At 39.5% G+C, this 20,098-nt stretch overlaps 2 protein-coding genes and 1 long non-coding RNA gene across 4 annotated transcripts; 2 read left to right on the top strand and 1 right to left on the bottom strand.

Moving 5' to 3' along the window:
* Positions 1-994: 994 nt before the first annotated feature.
* LOC103409624 (NAC domain-containing protein 43-like) lies at positions 995-4,055 on the top strand. Of its 2 annotated transcripts, NM_001328763.1 has the most exons (4): positions 995-1,022; positions 2,198-2,410; positions 2,524-2,795; positions 3,102-4,055. In NM_001328763.1, the coding sequence occupies exons 2-4, from the start codon at positions 2,224-2,226 to the stop codon at positions 3,843-3,845; spliced, it is 1,203 nt and encodes a 400-aa protein (NP_001315692.1). In that variant the 5' UTR covers positions 995-1,022; positions 2,198-2,223; the 3' UTR covers positions 3,846-4,055. The 2 variants fall into 2 exon arrangements, with proteins under 2 accessions (NP_001315692.1, XP_008346654.1); XM_008348432.4 differs by lacking the exon at positions 995-1,022 and having other exon boundaries at positions 2,089-2,410.
* A 5,687-nt stretch (positions 4,056-9,742) lies between these two features.
* Positions 9,743-10,844, bottom strand: LOC139196893 (uncharacterized). The gene is made up of 2 exons (XM_070823246.1): positions 10,678-10,844; positions 9,743-10,565 (listed from the first exon to the last, which is right to left on the bottom strand). Exons 1-2 carry the CDS (start codon positions 10,842-10,844, stop codon positions 9,743-9,745), a joined length of 990 nt encoding a protein of 329 aa, XP_070679347.1.
* A 5,540-nt stretch (positions 10,845-16,384) lies between these two features.
* LOC103409625 (uncharacterized) lies at positions 16,385-18,924 on the top strand. Its single transcript, XR_011582054.1, has 5 exons — positions 16,385-16,768; positions 16,852-16,900; positions 17,022-17,352; positions 17,665-17,751; positions 18,650-18,924. It is a non-coding gene; the product is annotated as an uncharacterized lncRNA (long non-coding RNA).
* Positions 18,925-20,098: the final 1,174 nt, after the last annotated feature.

Raw genomic sequence — 20,098 nt, 5'->3', positions numbered from 1 at the left:
ATAATGCTATATATTCAAGTGAAACTTTAAGGTTATAGTTTTTTAAGCTTTTTTTCTTTCTTTATTTGGTTGCTTAAGATTGAACTGTTATGTATTATTCAGCATGAAGATTATATTTGTAACTCTTTTTACTTATTTAATGACATTTGTAAACTTACAGTAAGTCCTAAAGTTTGTTTTGATTTATGTTATTATTTTCTAGTACCAATATATTGTCCTACTTTAAAAAAATAAAAACTATCTTAAAAATGGGACCCTTTATAAATTTCGCATAGGGCTCCCGAAATCTCAGAGACAGCCCTGTGTAGATGTGGGTATGTTAGTTGACTAAGGTAACATGTTCGCCTCTAAACTTGAATTTCAATCCTCCCTTTCGTAAATTTAGAAATTATTTTACTAATAATATGTAAAATACCACAAGCGTGGTTGAAAGAATCAACAGTTACATATGTTATTCATGTAGACAAGATCCGGAGGATATTGCAAAGGGGTTCATCAGTACCATTCATACAAATATGGATGATAAAACGTACCCCATGCAAGTACTTCACGATGAAATAGGGCACTGGACTTATTCCACATGTTCCTGTATAGTCCAGCCAGATTTCCTGATATAGCATGTACTGCACTCATTCATTTGTGCAGTTTGTTTGTACCTTGAACATAAATATAATACCACTTTATGATGATCATTTATAATTTAGTAATGTTATTTACAGTGTTGTTGAATCATTAAGTTTATGTGGAGCCTAGCCTCTCACATGGTGAAATGCAATATATGTTTAGTGTAACTGTATTAAAATATATAGGAGATCCACATTGCGCACATACCACATTCGATCCACAACTAATTTAAATCTCTCCGGCACGAAAGGTCATCATGTCTTTTTTCTGATGAGGGACCATATGAAAGCTCAGTGGCTCCGACCCCATCATCTCTGTCTCTCTCTTGCCCTTCTTGTCGTTGAGGTGGTTGCACAAGTCTTCTTAGTTAGAGAGAGAGAGAGAGAGAGAGAGAGAGAGAGAGAGAGAGAGATTTTTTTGAGGAAGACAATGGAGGGATTGATCAAAGAGGAATATAGTGCCTAGCTAGTGGTGGTTTTAGAGGTGCTTTTCATATAGATATTAAGGTCGAGGGTCACAGTTGAGATGTATGTGTGCCCCCCCCACACACTGACTTCACAATAATATTGATGCCTCTAACGCATTTTTTCATGTGGACCCCATTTTACAACCTATATTAGACTAGTCCACCAGCTTCTAGACCTCGATAAAAAAATTTAGTGTGTCGAAAGCACGGTCCGTATAGGATCATAATATAATTGGTTAGAAATTTTGTTTTCAAGTTTCTAATTTATTGTATTACACTCAGTATATCGAGTCGCATTTCTGGCACACCGAAAAATCTCTCGATGTCTAAGAGAGAAGAGATTTTTAGCGTATCCAAACACCACTAATATAATATATCTATTACACCCAAATTATAACCTTCATTTTTTTTGTTCATTGACTCTAAAAAAATTAGAATGCCAGAAAACTACTTTAGTGTCTCAAGGCTTCACCAAAAAATTTGGACGTAAAAATCTTTAAAACAAAAAAAAAAGAATACAACTGATTGAAAATAATAGAAACAAAGTAGCAGGGATAATTTTGTCAAGGGAAACCAAATAAAAAAAGCTAAACTAATTAAAATTTAAAAATTGAAATAAAAGTATTGAAATCCCATGTTGAGGAGAAGTTGGCGAAATTTAGAAAATAATAGTATTGAAATCCACGTATCTCAATCCACTGCATCAATCGTTCTCTCTACACACTTTTCACAAACCACCATTTTAGAATAAGTAGAACTTCAGTCTCCTTAATGTCGAGTTTTAAATAATATTCGGAATTTAAAATAATAAATCACGTAACGAATGATGTCGATACACAATTTCTCCTAAACCTTTCTCTCACTCTTCAGTCTCTACAGTTTAGGTGGTTGGCTCTTCTTCAAGGGATGGACCCCACTCTAAGTACACTAATAACCATGATACCTAAGCTTTTCATGCATTTTTGGACCCTTCCATGCACTACTCCCATTATAAATAATCATGACTGCGGTGTACCCTTTACGAAATCAAACCCCTCCTTTGTGTTTTCTCCTTCAATTCGATTCGCTTCTCGTCATCTCCAATTCTCTCATCACTACCAATATTTTGTCTCTCTGTTTTTATCTTTGATATAATGTCAGATGATCAAATGAGTCTATCAATAAATGGTCAATCTCAAGTTCCCCCAGGTTTCCGGTTCCATCCAACCGAAGAGGAGCTTCTTCACTACTATCTTAGGAAGAAAGTTGCCTTTGAGAGGATTGATCTTGATGTAATTCGAGAAGTTGATCTTAATAAGCTTGAGCCATGGGACATTCAAGGTACATATATATATATATATATATATATATAAACTCATCGTAAAATTTTCATAAATAAGAGTCACGGTTCATGGAAATCGGATTGGTTCATTCATTTTTGTGACATAATGCAGAGAAGTGCAAAATAGGTTCCACTCCACAAAATGATTGGTACTTCTTCAGTCACAAGGACAAGAAATACCCAACCGGAACTCGAACCAATCGGGCAACCACTGCTGGGTTTTGGAAGGCCACCGGGCGGGACAAGATCATCTATAGCGGCTTCAAAAGAATTGGATTGAGGAAGACACTTGTGTTTTATAAGGGTCGAGCTCCTCATGGACAAAAGTCAGATTGGATCATGCATGAATATAGGCTTGATGAAAGCAACACTCATGAAACCACCGTAAGTTTTTAGTCCCCCCATTTCTTCAACTTTCACACAATCGAAATTTTCAAACACTTCATTTATTCCAAGAATAATCAAACACCAATTTGCATTCTTGTGTCGATTGCACAAAGTACTATTTATTTATTATACGTATACGCTTCTCTTTAACATATCAAAACTACCTCTGTTTAAATCTCACTGGATCATAGTAGGAAGGTAACTATCCCCTTATAATATTCTTCTTCACATACATACTTCTGTGTGTACACAATTATTGATATTCTCATACATTCAGTACGTACTATATGTGTATTCATACAGGTTTCTAGCTCAATGGGGGAGTCGATGACCGAAGAAGGGTGGGTGGTCTGCCGGGTATTCAAGAAGAAGAACTATCAGAAAGCTTTAGAGAGCCCTAAAGCCTCCTTCTCCATGGACTCATCAAACAACCAAATGCATGGTTCAAGAAACGATGGTGTTCTTGATCAAATACTGATGTACATGGGAAGGACTACTTGCAAGCTGGAAAATCATGATCAATCCTTAACCATGAATAACATCTCAGAAAGATTTATGCATCTGCCAAGGCTTGAGAGCCCAACTCTTCCAAACCTTCCCACTTTCGATCAGGAACGTAGCTTCAAAGCTTGCTATTCGGCCATTGACGACATGTTCATAGAAACTGAGCCTTCTTCAACAAACCAACCAAGCAATGGTTGTCACAATAATGACCTAGTCGATGATCATGAGTACCCCAAAACAAGGCTAAATGACTGGGCTACCCTTGATAGGCTTGTGGCATCCCAACTAGGTCAACTCAATGGCCAAGATCAAGAGACACCAAAACACTTGTCTTGCTTTGGCGATCCAAACATGGCCTTTTGTTCTTCTCCTCATCCTAATGATCAAGACAATGACGTACAGCTATCATATCCATACCTACGTACAAGTAGATCATCCGATCATCAATCCGAAGTATACAACAACGAGAATGATCTGTGGAACTTCACCAAATCGTCGTCATCACCGTCATCATCGGACCCGCTTTGCCACTTGTCGGTGTAAGGGAAGCACTTGAAACGACATATATACTATATACGATATATAGTAGCTTAACCTATAAGAAATATATATAGGAAGTGCGTACGTACGTTTATGTTTAAATGAGAATACTTGTAATGAATAATAAATAATAAATGAATTAGGTGATAACTGAGATAGTGTGGCATTGTCATACCATTATCTTTACTTAAATAAACATGTCTTTCCATTAAAGTGAGTTAATTTGTTGTCGAATTTTTTGAGGGCTGTCACATGCATGCTCTTAATTTCTAACCTGTAATTATGTCCTTAGGTTAAGCTTCAATGATAACATGTTGCTGACTTTTGATCGTATATTTGGTATCATGGCAATTGATCATCATGATGTCAATATTGTAGATGAGTGTGTATTAAACCTGCTAAGCACTATATAAAACATATCGTTGGCTTGGTCATGAGTTTATGACATTGGTACAAATTTGTTATTCTAGTGTCCATAAACAGTAACATTCTTGGCTTGGTTCACAACTTCACCTAACGTGTACGTACCAATTATGGTGTGGAAAAAGCAACCCCTTTACCAATAAAGATAAGATTAGAGCATGAGGATCAAGTGAAAATATCCCATAACTGCTCTTCTCTCTCTCTCTCTCTCTCTCTCTCTAGAGCATGAGGATGAAGTGAAAATATCCCATATACTGCTTCTCTCTCTCTCTCTCTCAAAATGGCCAAAAAATCTATACGAATAATCACCTAACTCCTTATAAATACATGCAATGTGCTTAATTTGTTGATATGAAATAAAATTGCACGTCCTCACGTGCCCCCTCACATGTGGCAATACTCAATTCGAACACATGGACAACACATGTCAGGTAACGTGGAGTATGTGTGTGGCCATGGACCGTTTACACATGCTCCAAACTTTCTCGAATACCATGAAGAAACATAAGGTTTCACTATAAGATCAATTAGCAATATAAGTAGTCAAACTTCTGATATGTATATACAAAATCTCTTAACTTTCTGATGTTGGACAAAACTCCAAATCCTCACAGATGATGCTTTTATCTCTAGCTATGATCTTCAAACGAAAAGAAAACAAGACTAAATTAAGTTAGGAATATACACCCTTGTGTTAGAGTAAGATGCTAGCTAATGTGAGGATAAGTTTCAATTCGTAAGATTAGCTATTGTATTATTCGTACTAGAGGATCATGTAATAGAAAGAGCGTGATGTAGGAGAATTGATAAATGTAGCTACATGTGCATGCTTTCAGAGATTTACCCATTGTGTCGAATTAAGTAGTTTAGTCAAGCTAGAAGATGAAATGGGAAAACTCAATAGAATACTTTGTGGCATAGGTTATATGTACCAAACACTACGTACGTAATTAATTTATTAAACAATAATCGGACACAAACTAATAGTCTTTTTTTTCTTTCAATAATTAGTCATATGTTTAAAGTTTCAACGGATATGGCAATATTTTGTTGACATATATATATGCGCCAAGTTTAAATCTTATTTACTTACATTCAATGTAGTTCTTATGTTATCCGCGTGAGAATGCGAGCTACAAGTCAAAAAGTTTCATATTAAGGAATTAAGGCTGTATTTAGATGAGGGACTTCCAAATTTCAAAAAATTGAGTTCGAATTATTAAGGAATGGACCGTAAATCGCAAATAGAGAGGATTAGCAATGCTCTTTATGAGCATTACAAAAAACTGAGGGGGATTTGCAAATGACACCTTTTAAGTAGCAATTTACAAATCTCTTTCACATGACTTTGTAGTTTTCAAAGATGAAATTGCTAATCCCCTAATATCTGCATTTTATGGTTCATTCCTTACTAACTTGGACTCAATTCACTAGGACATGGAAATCTCACCCAAACATAGGCTGAGGAACCTTGTATAGAGTTATAAAGAGTTTGGATTACATTTTTCATTGACAATATAGTTTCAGGGTCTAGATTGGCTAGGTTGTCCATGTGTGAAGCCCACTGTCACACGTGCTCTATATCATCTAAGTAAATTATCCACATTTTACTCTTAAAACTTCATCACACGTTCAAGAGTATCACATAAAAAAATTAAGGAAAATTGCATAAATTTATAAGGAGTTTGTCTGCTCTCCCATTGCTACTAGGTTTTGGGGTGTAACCTTAAGTTTTTTTCAATCTACTCAATCATGTTAGCGAGGAAAAGTTGGGATAGCTAGTACGACTCTACGCAGTTAAAACGTTGCCTAATAATTTAAACTATTTTAGCACTCTTTACTCATTTTAAATTAGCTAGTTTTGAGTTGGATGCTAAACGACCCATAAGAAATGTGTTAAAAGTGTAAATTATCCCAACATCGGCGAATTAAAACTTTGCCTTATAATTTAAACAGGGTGATGTTATCCACACACCTCTTTTTATCTCCCACATCGCCACCCCTTAAATAATGTTGAATCTTTCACCCATTGTCAACTAATTTTAGATTATTTGATGCTTATTTTCTAATATGTGCAATGTATATAGAGTACTTCTCTTTATAAATAAAACAGAACAAAGTATGGGTACAAATATTACTCATTCATATGGGTAAAGCTCCAGTACGAAATTTGAATGAAAAAAAATTAATTAACTTCGTGTTTTCAATGAGAAAATTAAGGGGTTTTACAATTACGAAATTGATGGTTTGTTCTTCTTTTTTATTTTTTGGAAGCAGGGATACATTACCCGGGCAAAGATGCCAGCAAAAACAGAGAAAGCCCACAACAAGGCAAGCAAACAGGAAAGAAAACAGAAACAGCGAACAGAAGAGGGAGTTACAAGGAAGACATAATAGCCAAGCTAGCATGTTGCCCCCTCCACTGCGCCCCAAAAAACCTTATGGAGGACAGGGTAAACCATCACAATGGAGCACAAAAACCAGAGAAGATGGGGGTCTATTGACCCATGAAACATCGCACATCTCCACACACCGATGCGACGCCAGAGAGTCCGCCGCCATATTGGCTGATCTTGGAATCCAAGACCAGCGACAGTCCTGGAAAGACTCTCCTAACCTCTTAGCTTTCACTAAAGAAGGAAAGGCTTCCCAACTGCCCATCCTAAGAGAAACCGAAAGAGAGCTAATAGAATCTTGAGAGTCAGACTCAACGATTACCTTTTGAAGTCCCAGAGCTAACCCAAATTGACAACCCATAGAAATGGCCATTGCTTCAGCAGCATTCACGCAAGGAGCCGTGATAGAATGTCTGATTGCAGCCACGAAGGAACCCCCAGCATCCCGCAGAACAATGCCAACGAAACCAGCACGCGTTAACGCTGACCAGCTGGCGTCAACGTTAATTTTCGTGTACTGCAGAGGAGGAGTGGCCCATCTGGCCTCCGGAGTAGCCACAGTTCGACGGACAGGGAGGTCCGAGTTCCTACGGACAGCTTCGAAAAAAGCACTAGCCGAGTTGGAAATAGCCCACAGCACCTGAGAGGGATTGATAAGGCTGTTGTTATACACAAAATTGCACCTGGTTTTCCAAATGTGCCAGCACGAAAAGGCAACAAACGAAATGAGAGACAACCTGTCATCATTTGGACCGCCAAGGACATTTGAAGCAGAAATGAACCACTCCACCCAGTTTGAAACCTCGGTCCTCGCAATCCGGAGATTGAGAGCACCACCAAACCAAACGGGTTCCACCCAAGGGCAAAATAACAATAAGTGCTCGACAGATTCTTCCTGATTATGACAAATGGGGCAATTTGGATAAGGCATAGACCGTTTTTTAAACAACTCAGACATCGTAGGGAGAGCACCATGGAGGGATTTCCACATAAAATGTTTGATCTTTGCCGGTACTCTAAGTTTCCAGATAAGCTTCCAAACCCGGCTTGGGATAACAATGGGAGCACGGGAATGCAAAGCCATCGGGAGATTGAAACAGGCATGCCCCCAGTGATACCCGGTCTTCACCGAATACTGCCCATTCTTGGTCCCCGGCCAAATGAACCGATCCTCACTCCTCAAATCACCAATAAAGTATCCTTAATGGCATTGAGATCCTCTGCCGGAAGAAAAGGTTGGAGCGAATTAAGGTCCCATGTACAAGAATCAGGGCAGATGAAAGACCTCACCCGAGTATTCAAGGTAACCGACACCTCACCACCAGGGGTGGGATGACCCAGCGGGATGGATGGAAGCCACTTGTCAACCCATACTCGCACTCGCTGCCCATCCATGATTTGCCAGTGGGCCCCCTTCAACAGTAAATCTCTGCCCACCAATAAGCTGGACCAAACCCATGAAACACGACTGCCCTTTTGAGCATCAAGAAAGGAACAGTTAGGGAAATACCTGGCTTTAAGAACAGACGCCCATAAAGAATTTGGCTCCATAATCAACCTCCAGCACTGCTTAGCAAGAAGGGCATCATTAAAGGATTTGAAATTTCTAAAACCCAAACCCCCTGCAGATTTAGGAAGACCCATCTCTTTTTTGGAAACCCAGTGAATTTTCCTCTCCCCATTTTTCTGACCCCACCAGAACCCAAAAATCAAAGAGTCTAACTCATTGCAAATAGAGTCCGGGAACTTAAATAAATTCATCGGGTATGCCGGAATGGCTTGGGCAACAGCCTTTATCATCACTTCTTTGCCAGCCTGAGAAAGCGTACATTGTTTCCACCCCTGAATTTTCCCCAACAAACGACCTTTCAAATAAGCGAGACCACGGGACTTGGAGCGGCCCCAAATGGCAGGAAGACCAAGATAAGAACCTGGGTGAGAAACCACCGGAATGCCAAGATCATGCCCAAGATCAGCCACCACATCCATAGGAGTATTAACACTGAAATACACACACGATTTCTGAAGGTTCACCGCCTGACCTGAAGCCGAGCAATACGAAGCCAATAATCTGCTCAAGTTGTTGCAATTAGCTTTATCAGCCTTCAAGAATATCAAATTGTCGTCAGCAAAAAAAATGTGGGAAATAGGCGGGTCGTGGGTAGACATTCGAACCCCCTGTAGTTGATTAGACTGAATGGTGGTACAAATCATTTTGGACAAAACGTCACTAATCAAAAGAAACAGATAAGGGGAGAGAGGGTCTCCTTGCCTTAAACCTCTTGAAGGAGCAAATTTGTTACCGGGTTGCCCATTGAGAATAACAGCAAAGTTGACAGAGCTCACACATCCCATGATGAGCCGACGCCACATGGGATGAAACCCCATCTTCTCCATAACTGCATCTAAAAAATCCCACTCCACCCGGTCGTAAGCTTTGTGCATGTCGAGCTTGATACCAAGTTCAAACTTGCTCTTAGTTTTCCTGAGTTTTAGGAAGTGGAATAATTCATGAGCAATCCCAATATTGTCCTGGATCTGTCGGCCCCCAACGAACGCATTCTGCATGGGAGAAATGAGGCTCGGCAGTAAAGGTTTCAGTCTATTAGTTAAAATCTTAGATAAGACTTTATAGGAGAAATTACATAAACTAATAGGTCTGAAATGGGAAACAGACTCCGGGTTCGGGATTTTAAGGATGAGAACAATATGGGTCGCGTTGAGCTGCCGAGGACAAATTTCACCGTTAGACAATAATAAGACAAGATCATAAACATCCTTAGCAATATAATCCCAAAAGGAATGGTAGAACACCCCTTGGAACCCGTCTGACCCCTGGGCCTTGAAACCACCCATTTGTCAGGCTGCTATCCTAATTTCCTCCTCCAAGATCAGCTTCAATAATGATTGGTTCATATCGTTCGTGACAACCTGGCTGATGCATTCCAGAGCCTGGCCCCAATCTCTTGGACCAGAAGAAGTAAAGAGATTGATGAAATAGTCGTCAACCACTTGGTGCACACGTCGTGGATTCTCCTCCCAAACCCCGTCTTCCATCAAGATTTTCACTACCTTGTTTCTTCATCGACGTTGCAAAGTAGACTGATGGAAGAACGAAGTGTTAGCATCTCCCTTTCGGAGCCATTTAATCCTTGATCGTTGTTTCCAGAAACTTTCCTCTTGTTCCCGTAACAAGTCAACCTCGATGGTCAACCTCAGAATTGCCTCCCTATTTGGTCCCCAGTTCAATTGTAGTTCCCCTAGCTGGTCCATTAGAACATCAATTGCCTCTGTTCTATGGTTGAACTTTCTTTTGCTCCAAGAGGTCAGTTTGGATCGACAAACATTAATCCGAGACTGCCACCTTGTAATAGCGTCCCCAGGGCATTGGCGGTTCCAACAGGACTCGACAATACTTCTGCACTCCTCTTCCTTTGCCCACATTGCTTCAAAACGAAACCTTTTCCTTCCTCTTCTCTGATTCGGCTCACAGCTAATCAAGATGGGGCAGTGATCTGAGCCCACAACCGCAGCGTGATTGACCAAAGTATTTGGCCAAATGTTCTGCCAGAGCTGATTACATAAGCCTCTGTCTATCCTTTCCTCCACCAACTCCCCATTTCGAATCCCTCGCCAAGTAAAGGGAGACCCATTAAAATCAAGATCATGCAACTCTACCTCCTCCATAAAATTAGCCAAGTACCGAGGTCGGTTATAAAGAACCGAAGCCCCACCAGATTTCTCGGACTCCCATAAGAATTCGTTAAAGTCACCCCCACATAACCAAGGAATATCCATAGGCTGGAAAAAGGAATTCATCCAATTCCAAAAGGTTGCCTTCTCACCACGATATGGAATGCCATAAACACCCGTCAGCCTCATCCACGTAACAGCACCAACTTCCCTGACCTTAGCATCGATGATATGCTTGGAAGAGAAAACTATTTGGACCTCCAACGAGTCTTCCCACTAAAGACTGAGACCCCATGCCCTACCAATCGGTGAAACATTAAAACCATCCGCGAAACCCATCCTTCTTCGCACCCCCATTGACTCTATGATCCTTCATTTTTGTTTCGGAGAGAAAGATCATAGAGGGTCTATATTTTCTAATAAGCCCGTGTAGAGCCCGAACTGCCGTGTCCGACCCAAGACCACGGCAGTTCCAGAATAAGTGCGTCATGGCGAACTTACGGCTGTATCAGGCCAGCCGCCACCACCTTGGGATGTGTTCCCCTGCTCGCTGAATTTGCTTCTCTTGTGATAAGGTTGGATGTCACTTAGTTCCGCACCGCTTTTCATATTACGACCATCGTTCCCTTCCCCTCCAATCTCTTCTATAACCACATTAGAATTGCCTCCAATATGCCTTTGCAAAGCACAATCAGCTGACAGTGAGAGGCCCGCCTTTGGACTACCCATGCTGGAATGGCGAGTTAACATATGGTGGACACCATGGAAGGTCCAGTTCGATATATTAAGCGTGGATCCCTCACCCAGATGATTGAATCTGAATCTCCTTTTCCATCCCCTTTTCAACATTTGGGTAAGGTCAGGGAGTTCCTTCTGCCCAAGTCTACTATCTTGTAACCCCCTTCCTGTAGTCGCAGATGAACTCGGCACTGGTGATCTCCTGCCTGCATGCGCCACACCTGCTTGTCGTCTCGCCCCCATTCCCAAAGGCAACGATTTATGATTAACTATCATTTCACGAATATGAGCCGCCTTGGTCCACTCACCAAAGCCTGCAGCCCCTCCTTTAGACTGTTCATAGGAACATTCATTCATATTATGTCCAATTCGACGGCACCTATAGTAGAAATCCTGCAACCGTTCATAACGAAACTCTACCCAGGTATCCTTATCCTCATCCCTTGGCAACCAGCAGCCTGTAATCAGGGACTCTTGTGTGTTGACAATGATTCTCACTCTTAAGAAACCCCGAGCCTTGGCCAGATTCTCTACCTCCACAAATTCACCGATTTCCTTCGCAAGACGTTGGACGTTTGCCACTGATATGAGACAAGGGGGGACCCCTCGGATCTGAACCCAAAAAGGAACCTTCGCCACCTCAATTTCCTCCAGCGCCATCTCCTTTGGCCATCTTTTGATTGAAAAGTTCTGTTTCATTACAGCCCAGGGTACCTGACTAAGAATCTTTCCCGTTGTGCTTTCATCTTGGACGGTAATGATGTACAGATTGTCCTTGACCCATTTGATATCCACCTCTCCAAGATCTTTCCAAGAGGATCTAAGTATATTTCGTACACCCCACTTATTTAGATTTTTGTTAACCAAAGCCGCTCCAACCAACGCAATCCCCTGTTCCATGGTCGACAAGTCCATGCCTTTTTCAAGGTGGACCACCAAGTCATCTACATCCTGGTTAGCCATGAATTCCTCCCAATAGCAGGTTCCGTTGATAATTTTAACAAATATGAGATAACGAAAGGTCGTTTGGGCCCTCCTTAGATGCCTTCCTGTTTTGTTTTCTCCTCCCCAAATTTCCTGAGTTATAAACGCCAATAATACCCATAAAATTGGGGGTGGGAAATACCTTACCTCTGTGCCCTTCGTCATAAAGCTCGAAACTGCTTGGTAGGTGAGATAATTAGAGCTCGCCGAACAAAGAAAGAAGGATTGGGTAGAGGATTTAATGTCCCCCAACCTGTCGGATCTCCTTGCCCTTTATCATAAATCTCGAAACTGCTTGGTAGGTGAGATGGGTATTGCTCGCCAAATAACAATGAAAGATGGATTGGGTAGAGGAATTAATCCCCCCAATCAGACGGATCAGCAATTCAAAGCTTTACCCCCAAGATCAGAGCTTTACATGTACATTCCACTATTGAGATCTAGGGTTGGCATCATCAATATTCCTCCCCATCAATATTAGCGATAAAAGGTAGGACAACTTGCAAACTCCCACCGGCCGCAATAAAGATGAGATCCTACAACGGAGAGAAAGGAAACACTCACAGAGGAGTGGCTCTCACAGCGGAGAGAACGGCTCGCAGCTATTGGGCTATTTTTTTTTCCTTCCAATCAAGTTATGGTTTGTTCTTCTTTGGTTCATGTATTATGTAATGATGGACTTCCTTGTCCTCCCTGAGTTAGCTGTGGTAATGGGAGGGGTGACGCTTGTTGTTTGTTGGTTGCGTCAGATTCCTTCAACCCCTTGCATTACCCGGGTTCCTCTGTTGTTTGCCTCTGGGTAGGCTTCTGTTGTTCCTTTGGCATCTTTGCCCTGGTTTTAATCGGATCCAGTTTCTCAAAAAAAAAAAAAATTGATGGTTTGTTGGAAAAGGTATTGACAATAATAGTACTATTAAAATGCTAAGGTGTACCAATTCAAAGGACTTTGATTAAGAACTGAAAATCAATAAAGTTTTATCTAAAGAACATTAGTACTTAAGAACTACATCCAATGTCTCCCTAAATACAATTACAGAAGAATAACAAATTAAGAATCAATGAGTTTCTCTACAGCTCTAGGTCTTTCATATATGCACTAACATTGCGTGGCTGGGTAGCAGTGTTGCATGCCCATCCTTGTTTTGTGGTGAAGATTAACGTTTGGTGTTTAGTGATCATTTATATACCTGCTGCTATCTGCTACAGCATTGAGAGTTACATTATAGAATGTTGGTTTTATTCCGTCCAAAAAATGGAAACTTTTCATCAGAGATTGTTGTTTTGTGTGATAAATGGTCGGGCAATTAGTTTGATTAGTATAATATAATTAACAAAGTTGATGGACAATGAAAGCAATTGATTGAGAGGCCTAATTTATCAGTAGATTTATCCACACAGTTCCACTACAGATGTATGAAGCCGAAACCCTAGAGTAGATGCAATTGTAGGAATTACTCTGGACCTAACCTACCAACTAATTAGAAGAAAAATGAAAAATAATACAACTCTTCGTATAAACCCTAGCATTTGTATATCCCTCCTCATGATAACACGTAAATTCAGGGAAATATGGCCCATATTACAAACGCTAATTATGGGGATAAGAGTACAACTTTTGTGCAGTACCTTTTTTCAGTTAAATAATGTCTTTGACAGAGTACTAAAACCTATACGATGAAAGGGTAATGATTTGAAAGTTAATGATTAAATTATTATTTAAGTATTGATAAACGTACTTATTTTTTTATTAGTGACACATCATTTAGTTTGCAAATTTGTCTACAAATTTAGTTTCTTTAACATTATTCGTGATGAAATTATAGAAGTGATTTCAACTCACTCTATTTCACCTCCTACATACTTCTTTTTAATTCTAACCTTTTATTCTCTTTTGATAGTTAGTTCAATCCAGCAGCCGAGAAAACAAGAGGAGTGTGTATATAAAAACCTTCCTTTAGTAAACCAAACCATGACACTGATTTTAATTAAACATTTCATCGTCGAGACCACGACAAGTGTAAACTTTTATTACTATTATATATAACAAATTCTAATTAGAATAGATTTATTAACAGCCCACGTTTAATAAACTTTCAAAAAAGTATGCGCATGCAGAAATGACCAATTGATGGGAGAATTTGTCACAGTTTGGTACAACAAGTGTAATAATATAATTGGTTCAAAACCTTTAAATTTTCAACTAATTATATTATAATTTTCAAGTTTTTAACTAATTGTATTATTACACCTAATGTACAGAACCGTACTTTTGACACACTAAAAAATCTCTTCAATTGATGGTATAATTAATGTAGCCTAGCGGACATGAAAGGAGCGTTCTACATCAGATGATTGAAGCGGGCGCGATAGTCAAAGGACTTAATTCTGCACACCAACTTTGCCAAAAAAGAAAAAGATTACAATTGGTTTTCCATCTGATTGATCTACAGATCCAAGGCTTCATGCATTCCCATCAGAGCAAACATGATAGCTACTGAGCAACTTCAGCGTTGCAAATGTTCCCTAGAGTTATTTACTATTGAATTCACTTAGTGAACAGTAACTATTTTTAATGAACAGTAATTACCTTTTGCATTTTCACCCCTACATTGAATAGCCCTAGCAATAGGTAATAAAATATTAGTATTTTTTTTAATAAAATAATCTATATTTTACCAATTCTTACATTAATTCAAATGGGAAGTGTGAAAGTTTCAAGCTTTAACATTAATCCATCAAGTCAACCAAGAAAAACCTGTTAGTCTAGATTTTCAGAAAAAAAAAAATTAGAAAGGCAATAATTCCAACAAATAAAATAGCAGAAGGGTTCGTTGAGGGTTCGTCGAGTTGATTGATTTTGCTTCAAGGGTTCATTGATCTGCTTTTCGCGTTCGTCGAGCTGATTGATTTCGCTTCAAGGGTTCATTCATCTGCTTTTTGCGTGATCTAGCTATTTTCTCAGCTAGGTCGTCCTTTTTTGCTCTAAATTTAGTTGGGTTTTTGTAAAGTTCGGAAATTTTAGGGATTTTGGTGGGTTTTTCGTATGGGTTGTGTCGACGGCGAATAGAGGCGGTTCTGGGTGGTTCTACAGGGGTGGGAAGGTGGTGGGTTTGGGTGTTTAATAGTATTTGGATTTGATTGTTTTAGGGTTTGTGAGAAACGGGTTTGAAAGCTGAGGATGGTAAAATGGAGGCTTGGGACATCTACAAATCGAAGGTGAGGAGGAAGAAGACGCAAAAAGTTGATGGGGATGAGCTGACGTCGCCCTGACATCAGCCTTGCATCATACCCACTCAGGGCTCTCAGGCCAGCGACTCCCCACGGGCTTCTCGCTCTGGCCCCTTTGGGCTCAATTGCCAGCTTGGGCTGGACCTTCTTGCTCGGGCGTTTTGGCACTGTTTGATAGCCATTCCATCGGGCTATCAGCTCTGGTGGAGTTGCTCTTAGGATGATTTCTTTCATGCATCTTTCAATGGGCGATGGTGATTGGACATGCACACGACTCTTTCTAGGTAAGTCACTGACTTGTGGTAAACTTTATTAACCCTAGATTTTAGAAGCAAACAAATGCAAAGACGTCGCTCAAACTCTCAAAGCTAAACGAGTTTCAGGGCGATAGCTGATTGGCTATCGTAGTGAAGAAAGTTGAGGTTCCATCATTAAATTATTTGGCAATGTAGGGAGTGGTCCAACCTCTTATAAGCACATGCAAGGTCCTTCCTTTCCACGATGAGATTCGTTCTCAACACGCCCTCTCACGTGTGACAAATTTTTAAGTCTAACACGTAGACAATACAAACGGAGTTGTGTGGCTGTTGGGCTCTACACATGGAACAACTTTGCTCTGGTACCATGAAAAAAGTTGAGGTTCCACTAAAAAACTAATTGGTAATATGGAGGGTAGCTCAACCCTTATAAGCATATGCAATGTCTCTGATTTTTTTCCCCTGATGTGGGGTTCACTCTCAACAACTGGAGACGGATTGCGTGTGTTGTTAAGTTAAAAATTTGAAGATTTGTTAACTAAAACGAGGTGGTTAACCATCTTTTATTTAGTGTTGTGATTTAAATGAAAAGGTATCCTCTTGATTGGGAGGTTTGAACCAAGGTATGCATCTCATTTGATTGGTTGCGTAACCGATTCATAAAGTCAGTATATGTGGAAGATTTCTACAAGAAATAAGCACTACTAGAATTCTATCTATAGGACACCGATATTTACCCACTAGAAAAAATCGGTGCCTTCTCACTTTGTATGCACTGACATATATAATCCGTGGCCATTGGTAAGCGCACACGGAAAAACGGTGTGGATATCCAAATTATAATTTTTCAACTGGATTTTTACATATTTTATATTATTTTGGTGGCAACTTGTAATTTTCTACATCGAAGTGTATGCACTGTTGCTAAATTTTACTAGACAAATTTACCTCAACCCTAATTTTCAACCAGCCATTCTCTCTGTCTCTCTCTCTCTCCTCCCTGCTCTCAACCCGTCTCCTCCTCCCTAACCCAGCCTCCAGCTTCCTATCGACCCCGACGGCCAGCCAACTGGTGGTTTGCCACCGGCAACGTCTGCCACCTCTCATTCGTCTCCCTCTTTCACCCACTCTCTAACCCTCTACGCCTCGCTCCTCACTATCTCTTCTCTCTGACCTAACACGAAGATTGGGGATAGAAAAATCTTTGGTTATTCTGCACTCTCTTACCTTTGTCGAATTCTTTCTCGAAGATTTTCTCTCTTCATCTCACTGATTTCTTTCTCTCTGCAGGGGTCTCTCTCTAAAAGCGGCTGGAACATTCTCGAACTCTGATTTTCAGGTATGTGCTTTGTATTTCTCTTTTTTCAATCAATTTCTCTGCATTTGGTTTTGATTCTTTTTGTTCTTTGTTTTTATTCTGATTTCGATTGTGAAATCGAATTTCTACTTTGAAATTTCAGTTTTTAGGTTTATGATTTAGAATTTGAGGTTGGGATTTAGGGTTTAGGGTTTGAGGGATGCGAGTTGGGTTTGAAATTTCTGAAAAAATGCAGCTCTTTCTGTATTTCAATTTTTCCCGTTTCGATTCGGGATTAGTAAAAGAGCCGCATAAGTAAAGTGTGTGTAGTGAATCTAGTGATTGTGTCAAATGAATAAAGACTCGGAAACAGCAAGCAGGTTCTTGGATGGACTATCATCTTTATTCAAATCAACCAATGCTGATAACATTGACGAGGGCGAAATTCTTCTTGTGGAAGGTTTGTTGTTTTCCTACTGGACTACTGCTACAAGGTAAAACTTTTCAGATATCTTGACATAGTTTTTAATCGAATGTAGAGTTTTCTCTTATGCCTAGACTTCATCACTAAACGCCACTGTTTCCTAGGATGGTCCTATATTCTCAAGTTTGTAATAGAAAATTTTCTTTTTAGTGTTGTGTAGCTTGACGTATTAGAATAAAGTTAAAGGTCGCTGTTTTGCAAATATATGTATTACGAATCACATTAATCTTCTTCATCAATGCTTACTGGGTTTATACCTTTCTTCGAATCGCATTAATCTTCTTCGTCAAAGCTGACTGGGTTTGTACCTTTCTTCTTTTAGGCCTGCAGTTTATCCAAGTATACAATGGTGGCTTCGGGAGTGGTATCTCTTCATATGCAGCTTGTGAAAGTTCACAAAGTTACTAAGGTATTGCATTGCAGACTAGTTGTCAATATATATACACCTAGTACTCTGCTAATATCTATTACAGAGAGAGGTTTAGGTTTATAATAGGGAGAGAGCAAGGGAGGGAAGAAAGAAAACTGGGTCGTCTTCTTCTTCCTTTACCTCTGAGCTTTTCAGGTCAAAGGAGTCTTCTGCTTCTTCTGGGATTTTCAGGGCCATATTTGCGCCTTCGTCCAAGGATTTGTATTATTCCCCTGTTTTTAAAATTATTTTTTTGAAAAATTTTGATGGGTTTTTCTTATTGTTTTCTTCGATTGTTCTATTGGGTTTTGATTTTTATCTCTACATCCTTTTGTTCTATTGTTCTATTGGGTTTTGATGGGTTTTTCTTATTGTTTTGAAAATTTTGATGGGTTTGTCATCTCAGTGCTTAATGAAACCTCCAGTAAAAGAAATAACAATACCAACAGACCTGAAGCTCCACAGTGACATGCGGGCAATAGAGCGAGCAGAGTTTGACCATCAGTTGATTTTGAATACTTCATACTTAAGAATATGCGCTTTGTCTCTATATTTTCAATCACTCTCAGCTTAGTAGTGCATATAAACTCTTTGAAAAAATTGTTTTCAGGTAGCATTTGGGAAATAAGTTTTGACTCGATTTTGTAGAATTAACTTTGTGACATCATCCTAACATGTAAATTACTTGTGGGGACAAATTTTGTAGTGTAAACGTTTATGTTTACATCGTAACATGAAATGAACAACTGTGAGATATCTGTAAGGACAACTTCATGAAGTTGCTCTTCTTAAATATGTCGCTTTGGAGATAACAGATGTATGTAAGTGTTGGTATGTTTGGGCACGTGACAACGAATTGCCTTTCTGAATTTGGTTTTTATGTGTGTGCACCCATCAGGTGGCTGAGAAGATGAGCCTGTTTGAGCAATACAAGGTGGAAAGAGAGAGACCGCTGAAGGTAAAGAGTTATTGCACTAGATGAGCAATTCAATTATTGAGATGATTAAGCTCTTGGAAACAAAGGGTTCGAAGACTTTTTTAAGTTTGGTCCCAACATTTGTACAAAATTGTATAAAATATCAGTTATGCAAATTTATAGTTGCATTCTTATATTTTAATGATATAACAATTTGTTTTCTCACCAAAAATAGAAAAAGAAATATGATACTCCAATTTGGATGCCCACAGGGCATCCTTTTTTTAATATTATTTTGTAACTTTGCCACCGATATGAATTAGGGTGGCACTGCAGGAAAGGCACCAATGCAATATTGGTAGCCATTGTACCAATAGAGCCCTCTACGGCAGGAAAGGCACCAATGCAATATTCATCCAAATTGTGTTATTTACGTGTTAGACTTGAAAATTCGTCACACGTGAAAGACGTGTTGAGAATGAATCACACATCGATGAGAAGAGGAATCTTGCGCGTGCTTATAAGTAGTTGGGTTTCTCCTCATATGACCAATTGGTTTCAAGGTGGAACTTCAACTTTCTACAATGTTTCACGTGTGAAGTTCAATGACCACACGTGCTTCACGCCACCCGAATTGTGTTGTCCACGTAGTATGTTTGAAAATTCCCTACATATGAGGGGGCGTATTGAGAATGAATCTCACATTGATAAAAGGAAGGGACCTTATTTATGTTTATAAATAATTAAGTACTTCCCATATTACCAATTGATTTTATGGTAAAATCTTAACTTTTTTGACCAATAACACGGAAAACAAAATAAACACAACAATATATGAGTTTGTTGCGGCCATATCGAAAGGTGCGTAGAGTTTCGGACCGGGTGTTCACCCCACGACCGTCCCTATCTTTGCTGTTTTCGGCACTGTTGCTAGCGGGCTGCATATTCCCATTGGCTTCTTTTCGTTCATGGCTGCAGATCCGATCGTTGTGGTGCTTGTTGAAGGAACATGAAGTCTTCTCTCTTTTCGATTATGGGGCTTTATCTGGTTTGATATCCAGCGTCTGCAGGCGGTGCAGGTTCGAGGGTTTGCCCCCCAGGGTCTGCTGGAAGTGCGGCGGTGGCAGAGGTAGCAGTCTGCTTGGTTTTCTTTGTTTCAGATCTTCTTGTTTGTGAGCTTGGTAATATTATTCACCTTTGTCCAAAAAAGAATAAAAAATTCTCAGATTACGTAATTGATATTTTTCTGCAAGTGTATGTTAAAATTATATTACTAAAGACTTATATCATCAATCCATATATGTAATCATTAGGTTTCTACAGAAAATACCAAGTTTGCAATTTGGGACGATAATTTTATCGTTGAAATCTCAAAACAGTATTGTAGACTGTAGATTTGACGCTGAATCCAAATAATATAATCCAAATTAA

This window comes from Malus domestica, chromosome 06 (genome assembly GCF_042453785.1).
Source record: "Malus domestica chromosome 06, GDT2T_hap1".
Classification (NCBI taxonomy): domain Eukaryota; kingdom Viridiplantae; phylum Streptophyta; class Magnoliopsida; order Rosales; family Rosaceae; genus Malus; species Malus domestica.
This window is presented reverse-complemented; position numbering and strand designations above follow the sequence as displayed.